The 24,129-nt window shown below is 49.9% G+C and overlaps 2 protein-coding genes across 2 annotated transcripts in view; one reads left to right on the forward strand and one right to left on the reverse strand.

Moving 5' to 3' along the window:
• Positions 1-5,455, reverse strand: part of LOC125945655 (uncharacterized protein DDB_G0271670-like) — a 57,554-nt gene extending 52,099 nt beyond the window's left edge. The window contains 6 exon segments of the mRNA XM_049667863.1: positions 3,622-3,717; positions 3,867-3,990; positions 4,022-4,229; positions 4,232-4,593; positions 4,625-4,881; positions 5,399-5,455. Of these exon segments, the coding sequence (XP_049523820.1) occupies positions 3,622-3,717; positions 3,867-3,990; positions 4,022-4,229; positions 4,232-4,593; positions 4,625-4,881; positions 5,399-5,455 (1,104 nt within the window).
• Positions 5,456-15,097: 9,642 nt separating this feature from the next.
• On the forward strand, positions 15,098-22,562 carry LOC125945656 (uncharacterized). The gene is made up of 3 exons (XM_049667864.1): positions 15,098-15,216; positions 19,711-21,616; positions 22,274-22,562. Exons 2-3 carry the CDS (start codon positions 19,716-19,718, stop codon positions 22,560-22,562), a joined length of 2,190 nt encoding a protein of 729 aa, XP_049523821.1. The 5' UTR covers positions 15,098-15,216; positions 19,711-19,715.
• The last annotated feature ends 1,567 nt before the right edge of the window (positions 22,563-24,129 follow it).

The following is a 24,129-nucleotide window of genomic DNA, read 5'->3' on the forward strand; positions in this document are numbered from 1 at the left end:
AAGCCGCCACTGTAAGGCACCCGCTGCGGCAGGCAGAACAGGTCCTCGGCATGCTCCATCGAGTACCCTCTCTCGCGAAAGGACTTAAGAACAGGACGAGCTCCGCCTCTTGGACGCCCTCTTTATGTCCCGCAACCGAGACCACCTGCAATACACTAGGCCAATGGAGGCTTGCGTCCATCTAGTAGACTTGCCACATGCAGGAAACGGCCGAGGGGCCACGTGCAACGAAAGCACAGCGCTTCAATACATGGAAGTCAAACATTTATGTTGATGCTGATTTCTGGAAATTGGGCAACTTTGCTGAAGGTCCTCGGCCCAAGCACTGGAACGAGTCCAGCGTGACAGCGCAGTCCAGGAGCAGGTTCCCCGGCTGTCGTCCGTCAGTGCGGGCGAAGCGGCCGCCATGATTCGAGAGGCTGTCAGGAGCTTTCGAGACGTGGACGCCTTCTTGCAAATGGTTTGTCAGGCTCCGCGACGTCATGGGTCAAGCGCCGTGTCATCATGCGTATAGTCAAGCGCCGCGTGGTGAGCCACTCTCGTGGGGACTCCCGTCTGCATCTGGACGGCCTCGGTGAATATTGCTGGTACCTCGGGAGGTGATCCCTGATGCTCGAATACATCAAGGAAACCGTTACTCAGCCATTCATCCCATAAGACGCTGTTGGCATGACCATCTACCCTCTGGCAATAAAGCTATCAGCGATTGCGCCTACGGTTTCTTTCTTCTCATGTGTGAGTGCAGCTTAGCGTGTGTTTTTTTTTTTTCTCAAACCGGTGTCGGTCGCTGATAACTACCACCACGGAAATGTCTAGCAATATGGCCTGAAGCACTCCGGATACATACTGTTAATAGAGCAATATTTGCGCTTACGATTATGTTTCCTTGTATGTACCGTATGCATTAACCTCCACTCGCTAGTTTTCAAGAAATTTTTAATTGCTTAATCTTGCTACTGGGAACTCCAGACGCGGTTAGGCTCAAGTAGTAGATACCCATAGTTTTCCACAAGCCACCCATCTTACGGACCTTAAGTGGGTGCTGGAATATTTGGAGAAATTGAAAAATTGACGTCCGCCTTTACTATAACACGAAGCTAAAGAGGAAACACAAATGTCTTCCGTGCAGTTTCATTCCCTTTTATTATTTTCCGTATTCAGTGTCTTGAAGCTACGGGTTGCCCATCAAATCAGCCTCCCCTTGGAATCTGCCAGACTCCTGGTTTGCTGAGATGATAGACCGAGCAACCTGGAAAGGCGTTGGTCCCGGGTTATATCCTCGGACCAGTGCAAGTTATCGCGCAAGTTCGAAGTTTTCTTTCTTAGAAGGTCGCGCTACAGCCCACGTAATGTCAATTTTGTCCCTTTGATGAAACTTCCACTTCTTTACGGGTTTCAGCAGGAATGATATGCTATTTTGCGACATTTGATATCACAAAGTTTCCCAAAAAACTTACACCACTCAACCGGTAACATTGGCGTTTAAAATGCGCGCTGACTGTCACCATGCGCTGATGTGTTAGCATGTTACAACGAAAACCACTTAATTGGCGAATGACGACTTACGAAGGAAAGTACAGTCCATACATTCCCTGTTTTAGCTTTGTATTATTTGAAAAGGACTTGACGCCGATAGTGGCCACAGAAGACAGTTGGAAATAGCAAACTATGAGGCATCATGGTGGCGTGTAAACCATTACGGTGTTTAAGCTCGAGCCAACATTGGGCTGATATATGAACTGCCTATTGTTCGTCGGTGTAACGCTCGTAACGTTTTCTGTCGGTTTCCATGCCGTCGCTGAGGACGACCTCATTTATTGTTTCTATAGAGTAATCTCGCACATCCCGACTGGTTTCGATGGTTTTGTCTGGGACCTTCTCCATTATTTTTTCTTCAGTGTTGTCCGTCACGTCCCTGCAAATGTTCAACTCATTTTCGACGATTGCATAAGGATGTGCACAGAGTCGTTATTTGCTCATTGGGTAGCCATTCGCCTCAAGCTCTCGCCAAACCAGTGCATCGACAGTACATCGGGCTCGTCCAAGTAGCCTGCGAGATGGGGAACGCCGTAAAGGCGACCAACCCTACAGGAGTTGTTGGCCCCACAGGGTTCCCTACAATAATTACTAGAGTGATCTTGGACGCTGCAATCTTTCACCCCCCATGGGAATGATGAGAAGTACTGGGATTTGTCTGATCTTCGTGCTTGTGGATTCCGACGTTCTTGTAAGGCAAGATGTATGTAGTGAAAAATAAGCTGGGTAATACCATCAGCAATTGCGATGACATAGTAAAAGCACCGGAAGAATTCTATACTGACCTGTACAGTTACCAGAGCAGTCACGCTACCTTCATTCGAAGTAGTGATGAACAGGATACAGAGACTCCTTCTATAACTAGCGATGAAGTTAGAAGGGGCCTTGCAAGACATGACCAGGGGAAAAGCTGCTGAAAAGCTGAAAAGTGGCGGCTAAGGCCCGTCCACGTTGTCGTCACGGTAACTCGCCGCACGCCGTTTGCTATTCGCGGGCCGCCGTTCGACGGCGGTATTGCTCGCGAATGGCGAGATTTCCTTGTCGTGGAGACGATGAGACCGGGACCCATTTGTACGAATCGTACACAAAGAAGAAAATACGCTTATATTAGAGGCGCCGTCGGCTCTGATGCGAGCACAGCTGTGCCGGTCGTCTGCAGTCGGTAGCCGCATACACTGCAGCGGAGCTCGACAAATATTGGAGCTCTCGTTAGTGTTAAACTTTTGACAGTGGATATCGTTTTTCATAAGATGTAATAATTACGCATCACTTTATGAAGCGGAAATTATTTTGCTGGGAACATATGCTGCAGCCGATGTCTGCGTCGCCGGTGGTGGAGGCGCGCAGCTTCGCGTTCGTCAATTGAACCGTCGGTCGTATGGCGGGCGGTGCGCCAGCCGAACTGTCATCTACTTCGGACACCTCTCGCGCGGCAGACGTTCTATACGGCACTGGAGGCCGGTTCACCGTCGGTATGTTTGCCGCTAGCGTGGACGTGCCTTAACCGAAGTGGAAAGCACGTTCGCGATGACGTATGTCACGTGACATTTGGAGGAGCACTCGGGCAGGGGGAGAGACCAGCCGACGAACAGCGCGCAACGATGGAAAGAGCGAAACGAGCGAGGGCCGTGCTTCGATCATCAAACGCGTGTAACTCCGCTTTACGGCACCACTTCGAAAAATTCTTGCGGCTACGTGTTTGTTCTAGACGCGTGCACAGCTGCAACACCACAACTAAACTTCGACCTTTGGGTGGTTTAGGGGCCCTTTAAGGACCGCACAAAGAGCGATGGACCAAAAAATGTTAGGCCTAATGTTAAGAGACAGGAGGAGAGTGGTGTGAATCAGAGAGCAAATGGGGATAGACTGGCCATGTAATGCGTAGGATGGATAACCGGTGGACGATTAGAGTTACAGAATTGACACCAAGAGAAGGGAAGCGCAGTCGAGGATGGCAGAAAACTAGGTGGGGTGATGAAGTTACGCAATTTGCAAGCGCAAGTTCGAATCAGCTAGCGCAAGACAGGGGTAATTGGAGATTCGCAGGGAGAGGCCTTCTTCTGTGGACATAAATATAGGCTGCTGCTGCTGCTGCTGCTGCTGCTGCTGCTGCTGCTGCTGCTGCTGCTGCTGCTGCTGCTGCTGCTGCTGCTGCTGCTGCTGCTGCTGCTGCTGCTGCTGCTGCTGAGCTGCTGCTGCTGCTGTGCTGCTGCTGCTGCTGCTGCTGCTGCTGCTGCTGCTGCTGCTGCTGCTGCTGCTGCTGCTGCTGCTGCTGCTGCTGCTGCTGCTGCTGCTGCTGCTGCTGCTGCTGCTGCTGCTGCTGCTGCTGCTGCTGTGCTGCTGCTGCTGCTGCTGCTGCTGCTGCTGCTGCTGCTGCTGCTGCTGCTGCTGCTGCTGCTGCTGCTGCTGCTGCTGCTGCTGCTGCTGCTGCTGCTGCTGCTGCTGCTGCTGCTGCTGCTGCTGCTGCTGCTGCTGCTGCTGCTGCTGCTGCTGCTGCTGCTGCTGCTGCTGCTGCTGCTGCTGCTGCTGCTGCTGCTGCTGCTGCTGCTGCTGCTGCTGCTGCTGCTGCTGCTGCTGCTGCTGCTGCTGCTGCTGCTGCTGCTGCTGCTGCTGCTGCTGCTGCTGCTGCTGCTGCTGCTGCTGCTGCTGCTGCTGCTGCTGCTGCTGCTGCTGCTGCTGCTGCTGCTGCTGCTGCTGCTGCTGCTGCTGCTGCTGCTGCTGCTGCTGCTGCTGCTGCTGCTGCTGCTGCTGCTGCTGCTGCTGCTGCTGCTGCTGCTGCTGCTGCTGCTGCTGCTGCTGCTGCTGCTGCTGCTGCTGCTGCTGCTGCTGCTGCTGCTGCTGCTGCTGCTGCTGCTGCTGCTGCTGCTGCTGCTGCTGCTGCTGCTGCTGCTGCTGCTGCTGCTGCTGCTGCTGCTGCTGCTGCTGCTGCTGCTGCTGCTGCTGCTGCTGCTGCTGCTGCTGCTGCTGCTGCTGCTGCTGCTGCTGCTGCTGCTGCTGCTGCTGCTGCTGCTGCTGCTGCTGCTGCTGCTGCTGCTGCTGCTGCTGCTGCTGCTGCTGCTGCTGCTGCTGCTGCTGCTGCTGCTGCTGCTGCTGCTGCTGCTGCTGCTGCTGCTGCTGCTGCTGCTGCTGCTGCTGCTGCTGCTGCTGCTGCTGCTGCTGCTGCTGCTGCTGCTGCTGCTGCTGCTGCTGCTGCTGCTGCTGCTGCTGCTGCTGCTGCTGCTGCTGCTGCTGCTGCTGCTGCTGCTGCTGCTGCTGCTGCTGCTGCTGCTGCTGCTGCTGCTGCTGCTGCTGCTGCTGCTGCTGCTGCTGCTGCTGCTGCTGCTGCTGCTGCTGCTGCTGCTGCTGCTGCAATTAAGCGCCCGGCCCGGTTCGCGTGTGCCTTTTTTACTTGACGTGTTGCTTGTCATGGTCATGGCTAAAACATTCTTCTTGTAGTTTGTGTCTGTCTATCAAGTGCGTGATCCAGTATTTTTTTCTACCCAATTCGTTATCTAAAAAAAAGCTTCTTTGTATGGAGCAACTGTTTCCGATTGTGTGCAACTGAGAAGAGCAGCTCAAAAACGGCAAATGAATTCCAATAAAGAGAGCTCTGATCGCATTATTTTTCCAGTATGCATGCGCGGATTCAGCCTACCTAAGGTTCTTCGAAAATCTTGGCGGCATTTCCAGCAAAAGGTCTGCCATCCGCCAGTCTACTACGTCTATATGTACGGCGTACTTAAAAATGAAATATTAAAGCTCTTGCGCTCCACTTTAGATGACGCTATAGGTGACGCTCCACTATAGACTACAGATATTGAGCATCTTACCAGCCAAAGGCAAGCCAGAATCTAAAGCATTGCTATGGAAACCGAAACCAAACAAGACCTCGGAAGACAAAAATAGCGGTCTGACCAGCCGCTCGGGGCGCTGGTGGCATGGCGCGTTCGAAACGCGTTGAAGGCAGTGGCAAGTCAAGTTCAAGTCGAGGAGCGTTTATGAATACGGGGGTTATACTCTCTCAGCAGTCATGTGATGGCGTCGGCAAACGCGGTGCACGTTCCGGCATGTGTAAACGGCTGCGTAAGACGCTGTGGCCTCTCCCCCTTACTAGAGACTACTGCACGTTTCTAACGCGTTTGTGCTAGCGTCCCCTTAAGCGGCAGATGGTGCAATTATAATGAAGGGCGCTGTTATAAAATAGGAATGACGTCACATATGGCGCATGTCATTCGTGGAAGTCAATCGTTCGATTTAGTGCGGCGAGACTGGGCGAATTACACGGAAGATTCACGGTTTACCGATGATTCCCTCCGGAGCTTCACCCACTCATCATCATTCACCCCGTGGATATGCGGCGTTTTTTTTTTTTTTTTTTTAGAGCTACATCAAGGTCATTGGATTGTAGCGAGGAATGGCCCCTGAAAAATCAACAACGATGAAATGTCCCATCGGTTAAAGCATAATTTTATAAAAGCTTATACTATACGTAGGATCTACTTAGCCTGGCTGTTTCATTTAAGCATAAGTATTTTCCCCTTTTCCATGTGCAAGCCGTCAAGCGCGAAAGCACTGTCTTTAGAGCCAAAGTTTAATAGATTGGCTCGCACACGCCACGTTACAAAACCTTGCAAGTGAATATGGATACATCGGCAGTTCTTGAATAAATATTTTATGAACATAACACATATTTGAAACCTACTGCCACAGTCACGATATATTTGCTTCACAGCACGTGCCTTTTAATCTACTGTCTGCAACAGCAAAGAAACATAACTGAGCCATCAGCATTAGCCACGTTTATCTAGAAAACGTGGCACTCGCTAATGCGGCTGTCCCGGCTTGGCACCCTTTCGGTGTTTGCCAGCCATGGCTAAAAACACTGAGACAGCCCGGGTTGGGCCAACACCTCCTGGAGGGATGATGCCCTTTCGGCGTCCCCTCGCCGATTATGTGGTTGTCCGTAATTGGCAACGCATCGCCAGCCTATGGCGACAATCGGCAACATATTTTAAACGCTAATGTTACCGGTCGAGTGTCTCTGGAAGAAGCGAACTCACGAGACAAAGTGAAACGCGTGAAGTTTATAGGAAACGTTTTCACATCAAACGTCACACAATGCCAAGTCAGTCCTGCGGAAGCCCAGAAAGGTGCACGTTTCATCAAAGGAAAGAAATCCGCAATACCTGGACTGTAGCGCGAAAATACAAGAAAGAAACAATAACAAAAACTCACGCGGCTTTCTCAGAAAGAAAATTTGTGAGTTGAAGGAAAATGTGCCATGGTCCGAGGATCGAACACGGGACCAACGCCTTTCTAGGTCGGTCTCTCTACCAGCTCAGCAAACCAGGAATCTAGCAGAATGCAAGGGGAGGCTGAAATGGTGGACCCAAAGTTTCAAGACACTGAATACAGCAACTATGTTCCGCGGAAGCACACAATTTGAAGGAAGTTTCACAAAAAGCAGTGAGACTGCAAAGCAAACATTTGTGTTTCCTCGTTGGCTTCGTGTTAGAGTAAAGGCGGATGTCAATTTCTGCCTTTCTCCAAATATTGCAGCACCCACTGAAGTTTCGTCAGATGAGTGGCTTGTGAAAAACTATGGGTCCTACTGCTTGAGTCTACCGCGTCGTGAGTTCGGAGTACAAATTTTAAGCAAGTAAACTTTTCTGGAAAACTAGCGAAGAAAGCTTTTTGGAAACAGTTTTTGCTAAGTTACGCTAAGTTGCTAAGAAATATTACCGTAAGCGCAAATATTTGCGAAATAACAATATGGGTCAGAAGTGTTTCAGTCCATATTACTAGAACATTCCCATAGTGGTAGTTATCAGTGAGCGATACTGGTTTAGAAGAGAAAAAAAAACAGTTTTACTCCCCAGTAAAAAGTCACAGGCCTGTGCGGCACACGCAGCACAGTCACAGCGTAAGCTGGTGTAGCGGCTCAAGAGTAGCTCCAATTTCGGCACCACGCACAACAGGGTCTCTGCGGTTAAGTCTCTTCGCCTGGTTTTGACGAGAACGATCTGAACTGTCCGCCCGGCGTCGACGGCGAGCTGCGGCTTGTAATGCTCTCTGCACAGCAGTCTGCTGAGCCCGATGATGCCGGGTTGGAACCGCGCACGTAACTCTGCGTTTGCAGGTGCCTACTTAATCGGGTGAAATAGTAAACACAATCAAGTAGAAATTTCGCGCTTATATCTGGTTAAAAAATAAACAGGCCAAAGCCAGAGTTACGCAATTAAATTGCATAAAGCCCAAAAGACAGTCTTGAATAGTAGTGCAAATCTCAAAATCTTTGCAGATCTGTTAGTGCAATCAAATTGAAGTGGTTATTCTAACCCAGGACGATAGAGTGGTGCTTATAGGGCTATTCCGACGTACTGTTGCGCAAGGTATAAAACTCGTGGGGAAAAAAAGAATACAGAAACAACGACAGCGTTTTTTCGCATATTAGAGAATCATTGACAAGACATAAAAAATGGTCTATAAGATCTTCCTAACAAAAAGAAGAAATCAGTGAGAGTGCTAGACCAGCTTTGCGTAAAAAATTAATTGCGGTAGTCGACAACGTAGCCTAGTGAAGGGGACGTCAAGTAGTCGCGCTTGAAAGAGTCCACTGTTATAAAGATATGGGCCGAAAGTCTGGAAATTTCGTTCAATAATACACCGTTCTTCCCAAGCACTCAAAGTAATCCGATAAAAGCAAAATTTTGTTGGGGGGGAGGGGGGGGAGGGGGAGTGCAGTTTATGCTTCCAAGGCTCGCAAAAAATGCAAATCGGCAGAAGCATTTAGAGAGGAGCGGCCTGCTTTGCAGATTTTGTTAACGGATTCAGTTTACCGAATGGCTAGAAGCACGACCAGAAATTCTGCTAGAAAGGCTCAACTCTTCGCTTGGCAGGCAAGAGAGAGACAACGACCAATCGAGAATAAGAGAGAATATTTCAATGCCACACCTTTCTTCACTTTGTGAAGCACCGGTCACCAAAACCGACACTTTGTTGCACGTTCCTTGAAACGGATGTGGGAATCCTCGGGTCCCATAACCGCCGCACGGGCAGCGAACGTCGCGTCAAGCGCATGCGTGCCATGGAGAGTTGGGAGAGGGGAAACTTTCCTTCCGCGGGCGGCGCGCGGGAATCCTTCCGGGTCCGCAAGGCCGTCTCGCAGCCCCTCGCCCACGGACAAGGCTGCACAACCAGGTGGGCCTTGCAACTCTTCGATGCAGCAGCCACCTCACGCCTGCGGTACGCCCTCCCACTGGTGGCGCTACCACCACCCCGCCTGAAGAAGCTGGAGCTGCAACACCGGGCAGCTGTTCGGCTCTGCCTAGGTGTTCCGCGCAACTCGCAGGTCGCTGCCACCCTGGCCGAGGCTGGAGCGTGTCCCTTGCCGCTGCTGCTCCTACAGCAGGGCCTGCGGCACATCGACCGACTCCACCATGCTGCAGACGGCGGTGGCCTGTTGACCCGCTTGCGCGCACGGCCTTCATCGCAGATGGGGCGGCTGTGCTGCCTGTATGAGGAGGTGATCGGGAACCCCCCACCCAACACAGTGCAGCTGCCCCCACCCCAGAGACCTCCTATCGCCATCACCACGGAGCTATCAGGCATCACCAAGCGGCGATCACCGACCTGCGCATTGCAGCAGACGGCGGCCTCACTCCTCCACGAGGACCTTGAGGGCCACCTGCAGGTGTTCGTCGATGGCTCCGTGGTCCCCGACACAGGCTCGTCGACGGCGGCGTGAATCATACCTGCCCTGCAGAAGAGTAGGCAGTGTCGCCTTCCAGCCCATGCGAGCTCCACAGCAGCGGAGGTAGCAGGCCTCTACCTTGCTGTCGACCTGCTCACAGAGGAACCCCCAGAGACTCCAGCAGCAATCTTCTGCGACTCCAAGGCAGCCCTCTTGAGCCTGCAGAGGCCGGAGAGGGCGAGCCTGGGGGTCGCTCTCCTCTCAACGCGACTGGCGGCACTACAGGATGCAGGTTGCCCGGTGTCCCTGCACTGGATCCCTGCTCATGTAGGCATCCCGGGCAACGAGGAGGCCGATGCCATAGCCAAGAGTGCCCACCACGGTGACGTCCCCTTGAGTGCGGCAGTCACAGCCGCGGACTTCACGAGGCTCCGGCTTCAGCGGTAACTCCAGGTGTCCCATCCTGACAAGCGCGTGTCCTTGGGACGCCCCCCACGGCACTAACCGCAACGCGGCCTTGCACGGAGGGAGAGTTCGCTGCTACTCCGGCTGAGAATCGGCTGTTGCTGGACAGCCGCACGACGCCATCCGCTTGGCCTCATCGCCTCACCTGCCTGCGCCTCCTGTGGTGAGCCAGAGACACTGGAGCACCTCCTGCTGGCCTGCCCGGCACACAACCAACCCCGTGGACTGCTCCTGCAGGAGTTTCGCCACCTTGGACTTCCCACCACACGACAGGAGGACATCCTCTTCCCCCGTCGAAACCACCTCCCGGCCCTGCTCAGCGTAGTTGAGTACCTGGACTCGTCAGGGCTCTCAACCACTCTCTAACACCGCCAGCACACATGGATGACCTTGCGGTCATCCATGGGTGCTGGCTCCTTTCTTTGCAGGCCCTCCGGCCCTGCCCCACCACCCAGCCTTGGACTGGCTGACCACACCAGGCCAGACGCGAGCTGTCAAGGCCCTACCCTCCGGATGGCGTGACCCCGTTCCTGCCCGCCGGTCTGCTTCGCCCCTGCCTTGGCGACACCAACACCTTCCTTTATACCCTCCTTTTCCTCCCACTCTCCCCTCCCCGTTGGCGCTGAGCCGTGCTCCCTCAAGGGCTGCAGAAGATAGCGCCAACCCCTTCCTTTCCAAATGAACCACTTAGTAGGCGGGAATCGCAGGCGCTATCAGCGCCACCGGGTGGGTCACGTGAGATCCCGCTGATATCGCCCGGGTCTCTTTGGTCCCCAGCAAGCGGCTACGGCGGAAGTCTCCGCCGCTGCTCCCGTATTCCCGCACGTGGTTAGTCAACCGCGTTCTTGCCGCGGCAATCGCCGCGGACGCCCGTATTTCCCCAGTTGGTAAGTCGGAAGCCCTTCTTTACCTGGTGTATTAATCTCTTCGAGGGAACCCTCAGTGATGTCAACTATAGCTAGCTGGCCTGCTCGGAGTGTTAGTTGCAGTCGTAATAAATGCTTTCCGAGTGTACACGTGGTTGTCGATCGTCTTTTGTTTCCTCGAGCTTGTACCGGACCGCGGTTGATGCGCAGGCATGCGCCAACCGCGGGGCTCGGTGTGTCGAGGCAGAGGGCCGTTGGCATCCCCCCATATCGCGACACGGTTTGCACAAATTTTGTAGACGCGCGACGTACAACTTCAGCAGAACATTAGCGCCACAATTTAGGTGAGGCGTCTCGTGTTAATTGAGCTACGGGCGATTACCAAGTTACCCTCCTCCCTAGTGATGCTTTTTTCTCCTCAACTCGTTCACCGATCGAGTGATCGGGGCTCAGCTCCGCCTTCACTGGTTCTGCGTGCTGAAGTGACGTCATGAAGTGACGTCATGTCGTCTACTTCCTGTGCTCGGAGCCAGCGCACGAAGCCTCACCAACCTGTCTGCTAGCCGTCTGGCCCTCGATCCACAGCGAGAGCTGTCCAAGCAGCGCGTGTTGCGAGCCTTCTGTCGCAGCGCCGAGAGTATACGGTATTCCGATGAACGCAGGCGAGCTGGGCGTTTCCACGAATGGGCGGCGGCGTAAACTAAAAGCATCTCCACACTACTACCGTAGAGATGAAGGGGCTGTAGCGTAAAAAAGTGAGCAACTGGAGTGGCCTATAGAGTCAATAGAGTGACGTGCACGGTGCATCCACCTGGTGGTGCAGAGCTTAACCAGCCAAACACAGCGCTAATATGACTGTAGCCAACTGTAAAACATTTTAAACATTTAAAAAGACAACGTGTTCAAGAATACTCTACTGCCAAAAGTTTACACCAACAGAAACCGTATCATTACTGAGTGCACAATAATTAGATAATTGATCACTCTGTAATTATGGTGCACTCAGTTATAAAATTCAGAAAGAGTCATTCTGCCATTTTGACTTGCTCCTAAAGGAGTCTGCAGCACCTTGGCATAAAATTATGTAAGTTTCATACATTTATCAACAGTCGATCATAATTCGTGACTGAACGGGTTAAACATTTAAAAGAAAACGTTTTCCCGATTACGCCACCGCCAAATGTTTACACCAGCAGCGAAGTAGAATACACTTGCTTACTGTTATATCATCTCTGTTTGCCTTGTTCATTTCTGTGCCACCAGGTGGCTGTACCCTTGCCGGCCGCTCACGATTTGCGCCTCCGCCCACATGGCAAAACGCTCAGTCCGCCTGCATTTACCGGATTACCAGGTCACGCTAACACTCTCTATGCGGTAGTGAATACTCCGGCCTGAAGTGACGGCCGCAAACGCGTAGATGCTTGCGCCGATCGAGACTGTCCGATGCGCTGCAACCACTCCGCTCTCATGTTGCCTTGCAGAGGGACACGATGTCGCAGCTTGACATGTCGCCGATCGCTGGATTTGCAGCCCACATCTTAACAAGGACGATCCATGTTGCTCGCTAAAAGAAAGCTCGAGACCAACACTGACCGCGCACCTCGCGTCAATACGGAGAACTGTGTAGCACAAGCAGACGACACTTGCTGTGTGCCGGAAGTTCTTGAGTGTAGTGATAAATTCGTCGTTGTGTATTCTCTTTCTCTTACTTTTCTGCAGGAACAAATTAACCAACATTGCAACTTTTACGAACGATATTTTGTTCACCGTAATGTTGCAAAACTAATCGATGACGCGAGCTGGTTAGCCAGTCAGATAGCACGCTCAATTGACATCAATGGCATCGCTACCGATCGCAGCGGCGCCGCTGCGAATGGTTAGCGAGGCATATTTTTAAAGACTTAAAATTACACGCTTTACGCGGAGCACGGGACTGGCAACTGGCCAGAATGTATTGTGAGACGTTGATGGAAATTAAATGACCATGATTTATTGTGATAGTCCACCACGCTTACCGTTATTTAATTAGGAACTGCAATTTTAAATTCGCAAAGTATCAAAACTAACAAGTAAGTAGCGAGGCCTGGCGGTGAAATCGGGGCACTTCGGATGTAGTCTATGAGATTACTATACGTAAGTCGACTGTTATTAGGTACGGCATACGTATTGCTTAAAATGGCAGTAGGTTTATTATTAGACACTTGTGCTTTATTCCATGGGCCATTACGAAGTAAAGAAAGTCCACGCTAACGCACGCCACAGGCGTCCTACAATGCATGGCGCCGCACATGCTGTTGTGCGCGTGAGAGTTTGCGAGTAAGTACCTAGAGTTTTGTGGTCTCCCTGTGAGATGCAAAATGCCATCGACTGGCTGTGCCGTAAGTTGGCTGCCAGCACTACAATATTAACACACGCCTGGCTGCGGCGACACGCTTAACTGCGTATCGCGTGTAAAAGCGTCGTTTCGCTTTCGAGGACTTGGCTTGGCTAGAAAACACACTTGACATGGGTAATCAGCAACGCACTTGGACAGGAAACCAAGGAAACTCGTTGCTATTACTGTAGAAATAATTTAACGCTTCTCAATGCCTTAATTGGAGGAACTTGGGCTTGATAAATAAAACAATATTTTCTCAGAACTATGGCTGCACTTGTCGTCTGCCTCCCACAAATGCCGGCGTATAATCGCTATCGCGCACAACTATCACTGTTTTCAACATGCTTCCAGTGAATGACTACATCCTCACTGCCGATCGAAAAATTCTGATAAAAAATGCTCCACGGCGTTTTCCACGTTACCACTTAATGATAAGGCATTCTGACCGGCAAGCTTAAATTTCCGTGGCAGTAAAACAAATGGTTACCATAAAAGTTTGTTGTCAGTCCCTTTAAGTGCATAACTTAATGATCAGAAGGACCTACCCTAACGACTCAGTTCTTTTGTACAAAACTGTCAAAATAGTTTCAGGGCCCCTTTAATTTTATTTTCTCCAGCACTTCTTCTACTCTTGCCACTACCCATTTTAGTTGAATTTGTTTATGCTTCGACTTTGTCCATAACGTTTTGCTCCTTTATTATCTGTTCAATAGTTTGGATTTAGTTTCTCTCGCTTCTCGATTATGCGTTACTATTTCCCGGCTGCGACGGCCGCATTTCGATGGAGGCGAAATGCAATAACGCCCGTGTGCTTGCGTTGTAGTGCACGTTAACGAACCCCAGGTGGTCAAAAGTTAATCCGGAACCCTCCACTACGGCTTGCCTCGTAATCAGAACTGGTTTTGGCACGTAAAACCCCAGAAAGAAGAAGAAGAAGATGCATTATTATTGGTCTTTTTTGACACCTTTCTTTACTTCCGAAGCCTTTTTTTTTTCGTCTATTCTTCTTAATACTTATTATGCTCGCATAACATTTTCTGTAATAATTAGGCATTTGATTATTCATATCTGTAACAATGTGCACGTTAAGTAAAGTTTACAAGATACTTACTTCAGTTGAACTTAGCTTCCTCTAATTACAACACTTTTTCACCTCCCGATTCATGGCCTGTCCCCAAGGGTGGGTGGCGCCATTTTGATTCAGGGAAGAAGAACAAGAGCAAGATAGGCTCGCAGTTGCAGAAAGGTTTGTTTTAGAGCGGGGGTGGGACCCTACGGCACCAGCCGCTTTTCTTAGACTATGTTCCCCGCCTTTCTCTGCACTTATCTGATTTAGTCCTCTTAACACTATTGGTGCAAAAAAAAGTTCGTTGGCCCTTCCACTCCGCGAAGATGGTTAAGCAGCGCAGCTGAAACATGCGGCCCGATGTTTATCACAGGGTTAATCCCGATTCTTCGTTGAATTATTTCTCAATTACGAGGTTACACACACGTTCGGCTACGACGGAGAGAACGACGTCACTGACGGGATGCCCGCAGGCCGCCATTGTCGCTTGCGTTCGATGTCTCGAGTTTGCTCGGCGACGTGATCAGCCGCATTCGACCGCCCATGGCCGCTTGCGATACTTCGAAATTAAATTGCTTCAAAGTAAAATCTGTCCGTTACGTAAGACAATGAATAATCCATAACCCTTAAGCAGTGGATCATGCCCCCGTAAACGCGGCCTCCCCATTACGACGACAGATGAGAAGTGAAATTGTGCGCTGGAATGATATGAGTGACAACGCAGCCAGGCTGTGGAAGCAGACGACGACGACGAACGCGGGAGCCGTGGCACGAGCGCGTGCCGAGCACGAGCCGACGAGCCATGCTGTGGAAGAAGACGACGACGATGATGAGAGTTTTCCGTTGACAGGCGATTTCGCCTAGCCATATAAAGCTTCGCTTTAAAAACGAAGGCACGATTAATGCGTGATGACTGATTGACTTTGAACACCTAGCAGAATACATCTTCCGCTTGTATTATTTTTCTAAACTTTTTTTAATCCATTTTCTCCAAACCGTCGATTCTTGGCAAATCCCGCACGGTGGTTATGTGCCAGTTGCACAGAGTATCATCATCATCATCATCATCATCATCATCATCATCATCATCATCATTATCGTCATCATCATCACTGCTGATTCACGTGCTAAGGCCGACAAAGAAGAAGTAACCTACAGGGCCTTGTGGTGGAGTCTGAATGTCAGAATCAACAAGGACAAGAGTAAACGAGAAACACCGACTGGCGCGTCTCTGGTGAGTGCCATGGTGCGAGTGTGTTCGCGAAAGGTTCGTACCGCGGCACTGCAGTGGGAATGGCGAGTGTGAGCTAAATTGTGAAACACGGTCGCTCGGACGAAATCAAGCAACGATATCGGGTGTGTGACCGCGTAGCGCCCTGGGTGATGTCATGACCAATCCGATGGCATCTTCGGATGGTTGTTAGCTGTGATCCCTCGAATGCGAGCGCGCCGATTTCTGAGATCACTATGCGACCAAGTACGTGAAATCTCGCGCGCTAATCGAGCAGCCATGCTGCTTTTCAGAACAGGGGAATGGAAGAGAGCGAAAGCTGAGGGTAACTTCCGGGACCGCGGCCACCGCATCCGGCGGCTGTGTTTTAGATGTGAAACTTGCGAAACGGTGAAAAATAATCCAAGTTAGTGTGACCTATCATCGTATTCGTGAACGGAGCGACAGTGCGCCAGCGCAACCATGCGAATGAGTTAGGTCACGTGACCAGAAAGTGGGCATACTTGTGGGGTACTCCGACAGCAAGTTCCGATTCCATGGCGCGCGTTGGAATTCGTAGCGGCTAGTCTTCGGACGAGGGTGACGCGATGACTTTTTAACATTTTTTTCTACATACCAACCAATTCTATAAACGAGGTGCTGCCGCGGCCGTGCAGCGCCAGTCCAAGAACACCATAGGACTGAGGATATAAGGAATTATGGGATACATACACAATGTAGCCCGACAATTCTGAGAGTACAGGGCTTCCCGACAAGAAACAAAGAAGCCACAGGCCTGCGCGGCACACGCAGCACAGTCACAACGTAAGCTGGTGAAGCGGCTCAAGAGTAGCTCCACTTTCGGCACCACGCACACCAGGGTCTTCGCGGCAAAGTCTCTTCGCCTCGATTTTGACGAGAACGATCTGAACTGTCCGCCCGGCGCCGACGGCGAGCTGCGGCTTGTAATGCTCTCTGCACGATGACGCCTGGTTGTAGCCGCGCACGTAGCTCCGTGGTTCGCGCAGCAGCGGTTCGTACCTTGCGAGGAGACGCCAGAACGTGTACCGAAGAGGTATCCAGAATACGTGGCGCACATCTCACATCGGAATCGCGTTGATTGCGCGCCTCGTCTGAATCGCATCTCGTCGTCTGCGACTGTGCACGCTGCGTTTGCAGGCGCCTTACCTAGATGGCGCCACCATACTGACGATGGCTGGGGATCGCGTTTTTTTATTATTATTATTGCGCGCCTCGATCGTCTGAATCGCATCTCGCCGTCTGCGCCTGCGCACGCTGCAGTTGCAGGCGCCTTACCTAGATGGCGCCACCATACTGGCGGAGGCTCGGGCCGGTGGCGGCGGCGGACACCATCGCGAACCGAAACGGCTATTGGAATGAGCCCATAATAGCTTATGCTGTAAAATGAAACTTGGTAGTTGTCCTAGACTAATACTGAGAGTACCTCTAATTGGCACTGAACCTACCAACTCGCCCAACTTGCTGTGTTGATTCGGATGGGGTCGATCGATTAGGAAAGACCATTCATGCCCATTCCACGCTTCACGATGACTTCTTTTCGCCACTCCCTGCCGTCTTCCCGCTCCGTGACCACGCTAACAAAGAAAAACACATAACGTGCCGCTCATCGCTTTACGCAAGATCATTTATTCCTCGCACAATAATAGAATGGAATAACCTACCATCACGCATAGCTACTGAAGTTAACTTAAAATATTTTCAAACCTTGTTGCAAGAAAAGGTTTAGTGGTAGCAGATTAGTTATTACTAATTGTTATATGCTCGTATGTACATATTAACATAGTGTGTATAAAGTTCCTTGTGATTGCAAGAATTAGTGCATATACCCCCTGTTCATATCTATTTATTTCATGTTCGTCTGCGTGTTTATTTCATGTAGTTTTATTTCTTGTGTATATTTCATGTTTTAGTTATACTTCATGTTTCTAGTGTAATCAATCTATTAATAGTTGTATTTCGAGTGCTAGTGCTGCATTTTGCATGCACGGGTTTGTGTCGCCCCCCCCCCCCCCCCTCTATGTAATACCCGCGCATGAGGGCCCTTAGGCGTATTGTAAATAAATAAATAAAATAAATAGGTATGTAGCTGGAGAGCCCCTTCTCGACCGTGCGAACGAGATCAGCATTTTAGTAGCGATTAAGCGCCCTCGAAAACGATCATTCCAAGATATGTAATAAGAAAAAAGACAAACCTACTCTGGTCTTGCATATAATTACCGTCCGTCTTATCGGGTAAGCTATAATAAGTTGCTTTGCGCTATCTGCCACAGGCAATTTTTAAATATTCTTAAGGATTTTTAAAAAATGCATGAAGATCTCACGTCGGGAAGGAATTTATACGTCAATTCTAAGCGCTTGCCCTAACAAGGCACATCATTTAACTGTTTAGATTTAACTGCTTATGGCACGTTTCACTGGTCGTTTTTAAGCACTCCTGCGAAACAACAATAGCCCTTTAAAAATGTAACTAGGATTTATCATGGCAATGATAATATCGTGACACGTTCCTATACTGTTAACAAATCCGTAATAATGTGACTAAAGTCATTTAATTGTCTCCGTAGTACAGCTTCATTGTCGTTTTACACGACCACGGGAACGCTTTTGAAGCGCTCTCAAAGTACCAGTCAAATGTGCCATTTGTGTGTACAATTGCGTAATATCCACCTACTTGTTGGTCTCAACATCGTTTTAAAAGCAACACAAAAACGTTTCCGCTATTTTTCCGTTATGTGGGCTCGCGCTGTGGTCATCGAAACCAGAACAAAGCACACTATCTGAGCACCCAGCTTCCTGTCACAAGCGTAACGCCATCTCCCCGGTGCAATCTGTAGTGAATGCCTGTCGCTAGCGGGTGTACAAAGCACAAGAGCATAGAGTGAACGACGGGCAAAACCGCACGGACCGTGAACTAGACGGTAACACCTGCTGCGTACGCGAGAGGGTGAGGGAGAGAATACTGGACGTCACATTCGAACACCTGCTCCCAATAGTCTTTGCGAATGTGGCTCGGATTGTGCGGCTTACACAAGCTGGACGGCGAAGAAGAAAGTCCGGGGAACGAGACAATAATGCTTCACTATAAAAAAGCCGGCAGATCCCACGCGCTGTGGGAATCGATGTTATGCGAAGCAGTGTGCGGGGAGCCTACCAAGTTAACGAAACGACCATGAGAGCACCAAGACGTAGGCGGCTGTTTCATGACCTGCATGACACGCATGTCATGACATTCATCTCATGAGTCCTCAGGAGTTCCTTTAGCCTCACCTAAGAGACCTTAAGGCGAACCTTAGTCATGCTCATGTCTATGACTTCGACCACCAATCTTAGCATTTTCCTTCACTGAGTACCAAATCCAACCGATTCTATTGGCTTTTGAGTGTTAAACTTTTTTTTGCTGGGTCATGCTCATGACTATGACTTCTGCCATCATCTTTAATGTTTCCTTTACTTAGTACCCACGTCAGAACCCATTTCAGTTGTTTTAAGTGTTAATCTTTTTCGCTGAGTCAGTGTCATTTTTGCAGAGTCATGCTCATATATATGACTTCCACCATCATCCTTTAGTGTTTCCTTCACTCAGTACCCACGTCCGAACCCATTCCAGTAGTTTTTTAGTGTTCATATTTTTTCGATGAGTCATTTTCATTTTTGCTGAATCAAGCTCATGACTATGACTTCTACCATTATCCTTTATTGTTTCCTTAACTTAGCAGCCACGTCAGAACCGATTTCAGTGGCTTTTGAGTGTTAATCTTTTTTCGCTGAGACATTGTAATTTTTGCTAAGTCGTGCTAATGACTATGACTTCCACCATCATGCTTAAGTGTTTCCTTCACTTAGTGCCCACGTCCGAATCCATTCTAGTGGTTTTTAAGTGTTAATCTTTGTCCGCTGGGACATCGTCATCACCTACATGACGCGCATGTCAGGACTTTTATGTTATGACCCATCATTTCTGTTCGTCATACACCCTTGTCATACTATGCCAATTTTGGTACATACCAAGTTAACGAAACGACCATGAGAGCACCAAGAAGTAGGCGGCTGTTTCATGACCTACATGACACGCACGTAATGACATTCATGTCATGACCTATCATGTATGCTCGTCCTACACTCTCGTCATACTATGTCAATTTTGGTACATACCAAGTTTTCAAAACGACCATGAGAGGACAACGACGTAGATAGATAGATAGATAGATAGATAGATAGATAGATAGATAGATAGATAGATAGATAGATAGATAGATAGATAGATAGATAGATAGATAGATAGATAGATAGATAGATAGATAGATAGATAGATAGATAGATAGATAGATAGATAGATAGATAGATAGATAGATAGATAGATAGATAGATACTCTCAATTTTGCAAATGTTCGCCAAGAAATGTTTCGCATTTAAAATATAATGTATAGCTTAAATTTCTTGTGTCAAGACGTTTAAGCTCCCCATGTGTCGTTCCAGGTCCAATGGCAAGCGCTGAAGCCCCAAGGAAGTTCCCGATGACGACTGATCGGGCAGACTCGTTGAATGTGTGTGACGTCGGCCTGGCCGACATCGAAGGAATGAAGGGCTTCTTCTCGGGCGAAGCTATTGACCACGACTCACCGTGTACTGCGACTGAGGATCGAACGTGTCAGATAGCTCGACACCTTACAGTGTGGAACGAAGTGCTTTCCCAGGCCAAGCTCGAACTGAGAGAAAGTGCGCGAACGCGCGCCGGGATGACCGTGGCGAGCATCGACTGCCCGTACGTTAGGGACCACTCGCTGGACACACTGCACCGGGTCGCCACGCTGCTGCACTGCCTCGTCAAGAAGCATCACTGCGTGACGCATCTGGACGTCACGATGGGCAGGCTCAACTTGTACGACGAGCTCCTGTGCGACGCCCTTCGGGGCAACCAGTTCATCGAGACGCTCAAGTTGCGAGACTCGATCAAGTGGGGCCTCAGTCCCCACCGTAACTTCTGCGCCGTCGTCCCGACCCTGCGAAACTTGAAGCACTTCGAGTGCACCAGTGAGGCCGAGTGCCGGCAATCGTTTCTGGACGCGGTGACGTCTCTTCTGTTGACGACGAAGTCTCTCACGTCGCTCCATGTTCCAAATTTAAACATGAAACGCAGCGAAGCAAAGGCGTTCTTGACGGCAACCACGGCGTGCTCATCCCTGAGAGAACTCTCGTTGAACTTTGAAGTCGTGGCCTCCGCTCCGGAAGAAATTTGTGCCACTTTCGCGGAGTACCTGAAGAGTTCAACTGCCTTAACGACGCTAAACTTTGTGGGAAAGGGTTATCTTTACTGCACTTCTATGCAGTTGATACTGCGAGGACTCGTAGAAAACAGGACCATCGCCAAACTGGACTTCAGGACTGCGTTCGTAGCGCAGCAGTGTGTCGAAGCCGTAACTGCCATTTTCGCAAAGAATAGGACGCTGCGCAGCGTTCACATTGTTCCTGACTGCCCTTCCAGCTACAGTTATTTCTACCACATGGGTTATTTCATTTGGAATGGCTGGTTGACATCTCTCACGCAGAATGAGACACTGCAAGAACTTACACTGCCCTTCTACATCTGGAGGCCAGAGCAGTGGGCTCTGTTCTTCAGAGCGCTTTCGACGAAGCAGAATCTAAAGCACGTGATCATAGGCGGGGGCGTCACGAGGACCGTCGCCTTGCAGGAAGTCTGCGAGGCCCTTCGAGAAAGTGGCGCAGAGGAGAAGGTCGTTTTTGGGCCACAGTTGGGAGTGTCCTGCTATCGGCACGATTTCCATTTCCTCAGGTACCGTTGCTTCCGCGACGTCGTCGCCTCGCAGGGGGATGGCGGAACCGATGCTCCGCCTCTTGGCAGACTTCTGCACCAGCTGTGTTCGCTGAACCACGTGACATCGCTGACTGTGAGTATTGATCCTGGCACGTACACGGAGGACCTGTCGTCTGCTCTCACAGACTATGTTGGCACAACCACCACGCTAAAGAAACTGCGACTGATCTCGGAGTCTGCTGCCTCCACGTTGAATGAAACTGACCTAGCTTGGACGTCTGTGGTAGAGTCGTTGTCAAGAAACAGCAGCTTAGCAGAACTGGGCGTGAGCGCGACTTGCATGTCTAAGGACGACTCAGAGCGCATGGCTGATGCTGTCAAGCACAGCGAAAACATACGAAGGTTCTCCGTTTCGGTCCAAAAGGGCTGGCACATGACGGCGTTCGTGAGTCGCTTGTCCGAAGGCATATCTGGCAACTACAGTCTGCTAAGAGCCGAATTTCCGGGCTACATGAACAAGGACTCGTTTGCCGTCTGGGACACGGCGCGAAGAAACTCCAGCCTGGTGGCCAGGGCTTCGCAATTCCTCGCAGGAGCTCATCCTGACAAGTAAGTACCAATCATTGGATCGTTGAACCTGCAGCACTTCGAGGAAAATACTCGCAAGAGTCCCCGTGTCGGGAATTACGTGTGCTCTTATTCGATTCTTGAATTTTGATTACTGCTCTTAGACCTGCCATTTAACCCAGCTATATAAATGCCCGAAAATAGCCCGTCGTTCTTATTGTGACTGCTAGTTGTCTGATCCACTGTCGCTTGTGGCATTCGCTCTTAGCCGGCAGAGCAGTTGCTAAGACACAAATATCGACAAGCTTGTTAGACTGAGCCCTAACGAGGTCGCGACCTCATCGTCGACTCGGCCAAAGGGACTTGAGGTAAGGTCTGCAAGTGCTTCAGGGAAGCGATGAAGTTGCTCATTTATGAAACATAACGCCTCAACGTATCACTACATGAGCGACATTTTTTTTCTTCAATTTTTAGATGTTTTGTCTTGTCGTTAACGCATCATTTTATCATGACCTTTATAGAGGAGCGACTCCAACGACCGCCTTCGTGACTGTATCGGCTCAACCATGATATAACGCATGATATCACTCCTATCGTTGTGAAAACACCTATCGCGGTGAAATCTTTTCTCGCGTTTGGCGACCTTGATTATATTCAAAAGCAGTCCCGACACGTCTCGCATTATCGACAGGCCCATAGCGGCTGGCGCTGGAGCGAGTCATGCGGCACCGTGCTCTGCTGGAGGAACTTGCCGAAGTCCAGTCCATCGGCGAAGGACGAGGCAGCGGCCGCTCTCCGAGACGAAGTCGGGTCCTTCGAAGGCATGCACGACTTCATGCGACTCGCAGGAGTCGTGAAGGAGAGAGTCACGTGTCATCACCGGGAAGACGGGCGCAAGCAGCTGGACGACCTCAACGAGCACTGCTGGATCGCGATCCGGCGCTACATCGTGCTAGGTGACGTGGTGGACGTTGATGCGCCAAGTTAGAGCCGAACCATGTGTGACATACGCACGGCGAATTAGTTTGTCGTAATTTGTTTCAGGCCTATGCTATCTGCCCAGATAGACAGTCAAGGGGGAAAAAAATGAAATCGCACATATTGCACGTGTTCGTCACTATTTGCAGGATGCAACGACCACAAAATGTCATAACCCAAAAAACAAAAAAGAAACCAGTCCAAAAGAGAACTTAATGAAAGCAATTAACCAAACACTTAAGCATGTGCTATGGTGTTTCTGGTGTGGCTAATTAGGAAAATTTTGTGACACGGTCTGATAGTGCACCTGGATGGGCCTCGTCCGCTTATCGTCTCGTGAGTCGTTAATGAAGTTGCGCTGACTGGATGACGCGTTTGGCTCACAACCATTCAACTCAAAGGTCGTGTGACTCCGGAGAGTCGAGCGTGTAACGCGCGTAGAAAAGGCGCACGTAGTTGTCACCGAGAGCGACGCTTCAGTGACATACACTGCATGTGGTGGTGCGAAAAGTCAACGGCGCATATTATTGTGCCGCTGCCGCAAGCAATGCTGAACGACTCCGGGCCTAACAATGTAGGCAACCCCAACGCCGACACGAATGCCGCAAAAAAAAAAAATCTCTGCGATTAGCCTCAACGCGAGCATCATTGCATACAGTTTTTCGCTATAACATTATCACGGCATTTCATTTTTTTTTTATCTGAAACGGCGCAAAAGGAAGGCAAGACACGGAAACAAGCGATCAGTACAGTGCCATGACATGACAGAGTGACATTTTTATGACGAAAAACAGCGAATGGAAAACATTGTCGGTGTCGCTCTTGTGTCACTAGACGTTCCGGAGCCTGTGCCACGGTAGATCGAGCACTTGGTTTTCTTGTCTATGCATGGAATGACGTTTCCATATTATTTTGTAATTTGATTGTGTGTATTGTTTAAATGAGCGGGAATTTTACTGCTCCCTAAATGGTTTTGCTTCGGGTATGCGCAAGATACCACGCGGTGTTCCTCAAGGAGTTCTCATTTCGCCGGTATTTAATATCCTGTTAGAAAAAGGACACGAGTACGGGGAAACGGCCAATATCACATTCAATTCCATTCCACGTCAAGACGTACGAACGTATGCACACGCAGATGATGTTGCTTTCTCCGTATCTGATAGTGATATTCCACTCGCTGTATTATCGACTACGAAACTATCTGTGCGCCATAGAAACCTGGTTAAACAAGATGCGCCTCTCTCCTAATGTTATAAAGTGTTCGGTACTAGTTTTATTTTCTCTTAGTAATCCTGTAAATATATCACTACGGTACCTTCTCGAGACTATATACCTCTCGTCAGTGAAGTATTTGGGTGTATAGTCCATCATAGTTCCCTCAAATGGCTCGAGCATTTTGACCATACAGCTAAACTAAACGTAGAGAGTATCCACGTAGAATCTAATGAATGGTCCCTCCCAAGTTTAAAGGTCGTGCTCTATAGTTTCATGTACTTTCTGAAAATGCCTGCGAGCAGTGAACATGCAACTTTTTCCACTATAAACGATATGACCCGCGCCACCCTGTTCCACAACCG

The sequence above is a fragment of the Dermacentor silvarum genome, chromosome 5, assembly GCF_013339745.2.
Source record: "Dermacentor silvarum isolate Dsil-2018 chromosome 5, BIME_Dsil_1.4, whole genome shotgun sequence".
In the NCBI taxonomy this organism is placed as follows: Eukaryota; Metazoa; Arthropoda; class Arachnida; order Ixodida; family Ixodidae; genus Dermacentor; species Dermacentor silvarum.

Bases quoted from the DNA above. Each gene is read 5' to 3' on its own strand.
- LOC125945656 (XM_049667864.1), top strand. From the start codon at position 19,716: ATGGCAAGCGCTGAAGCCCCAAGGAAGTTCCCGATGACGACTGATCGG. The intron at 21,617-22,273 runs GTAAGTACCAAT...ACAGGCCCATAG, and splicing joins GCAGGAGCTCATCCTGACAA to CGGCTGGCGCTGGAGCGAGT.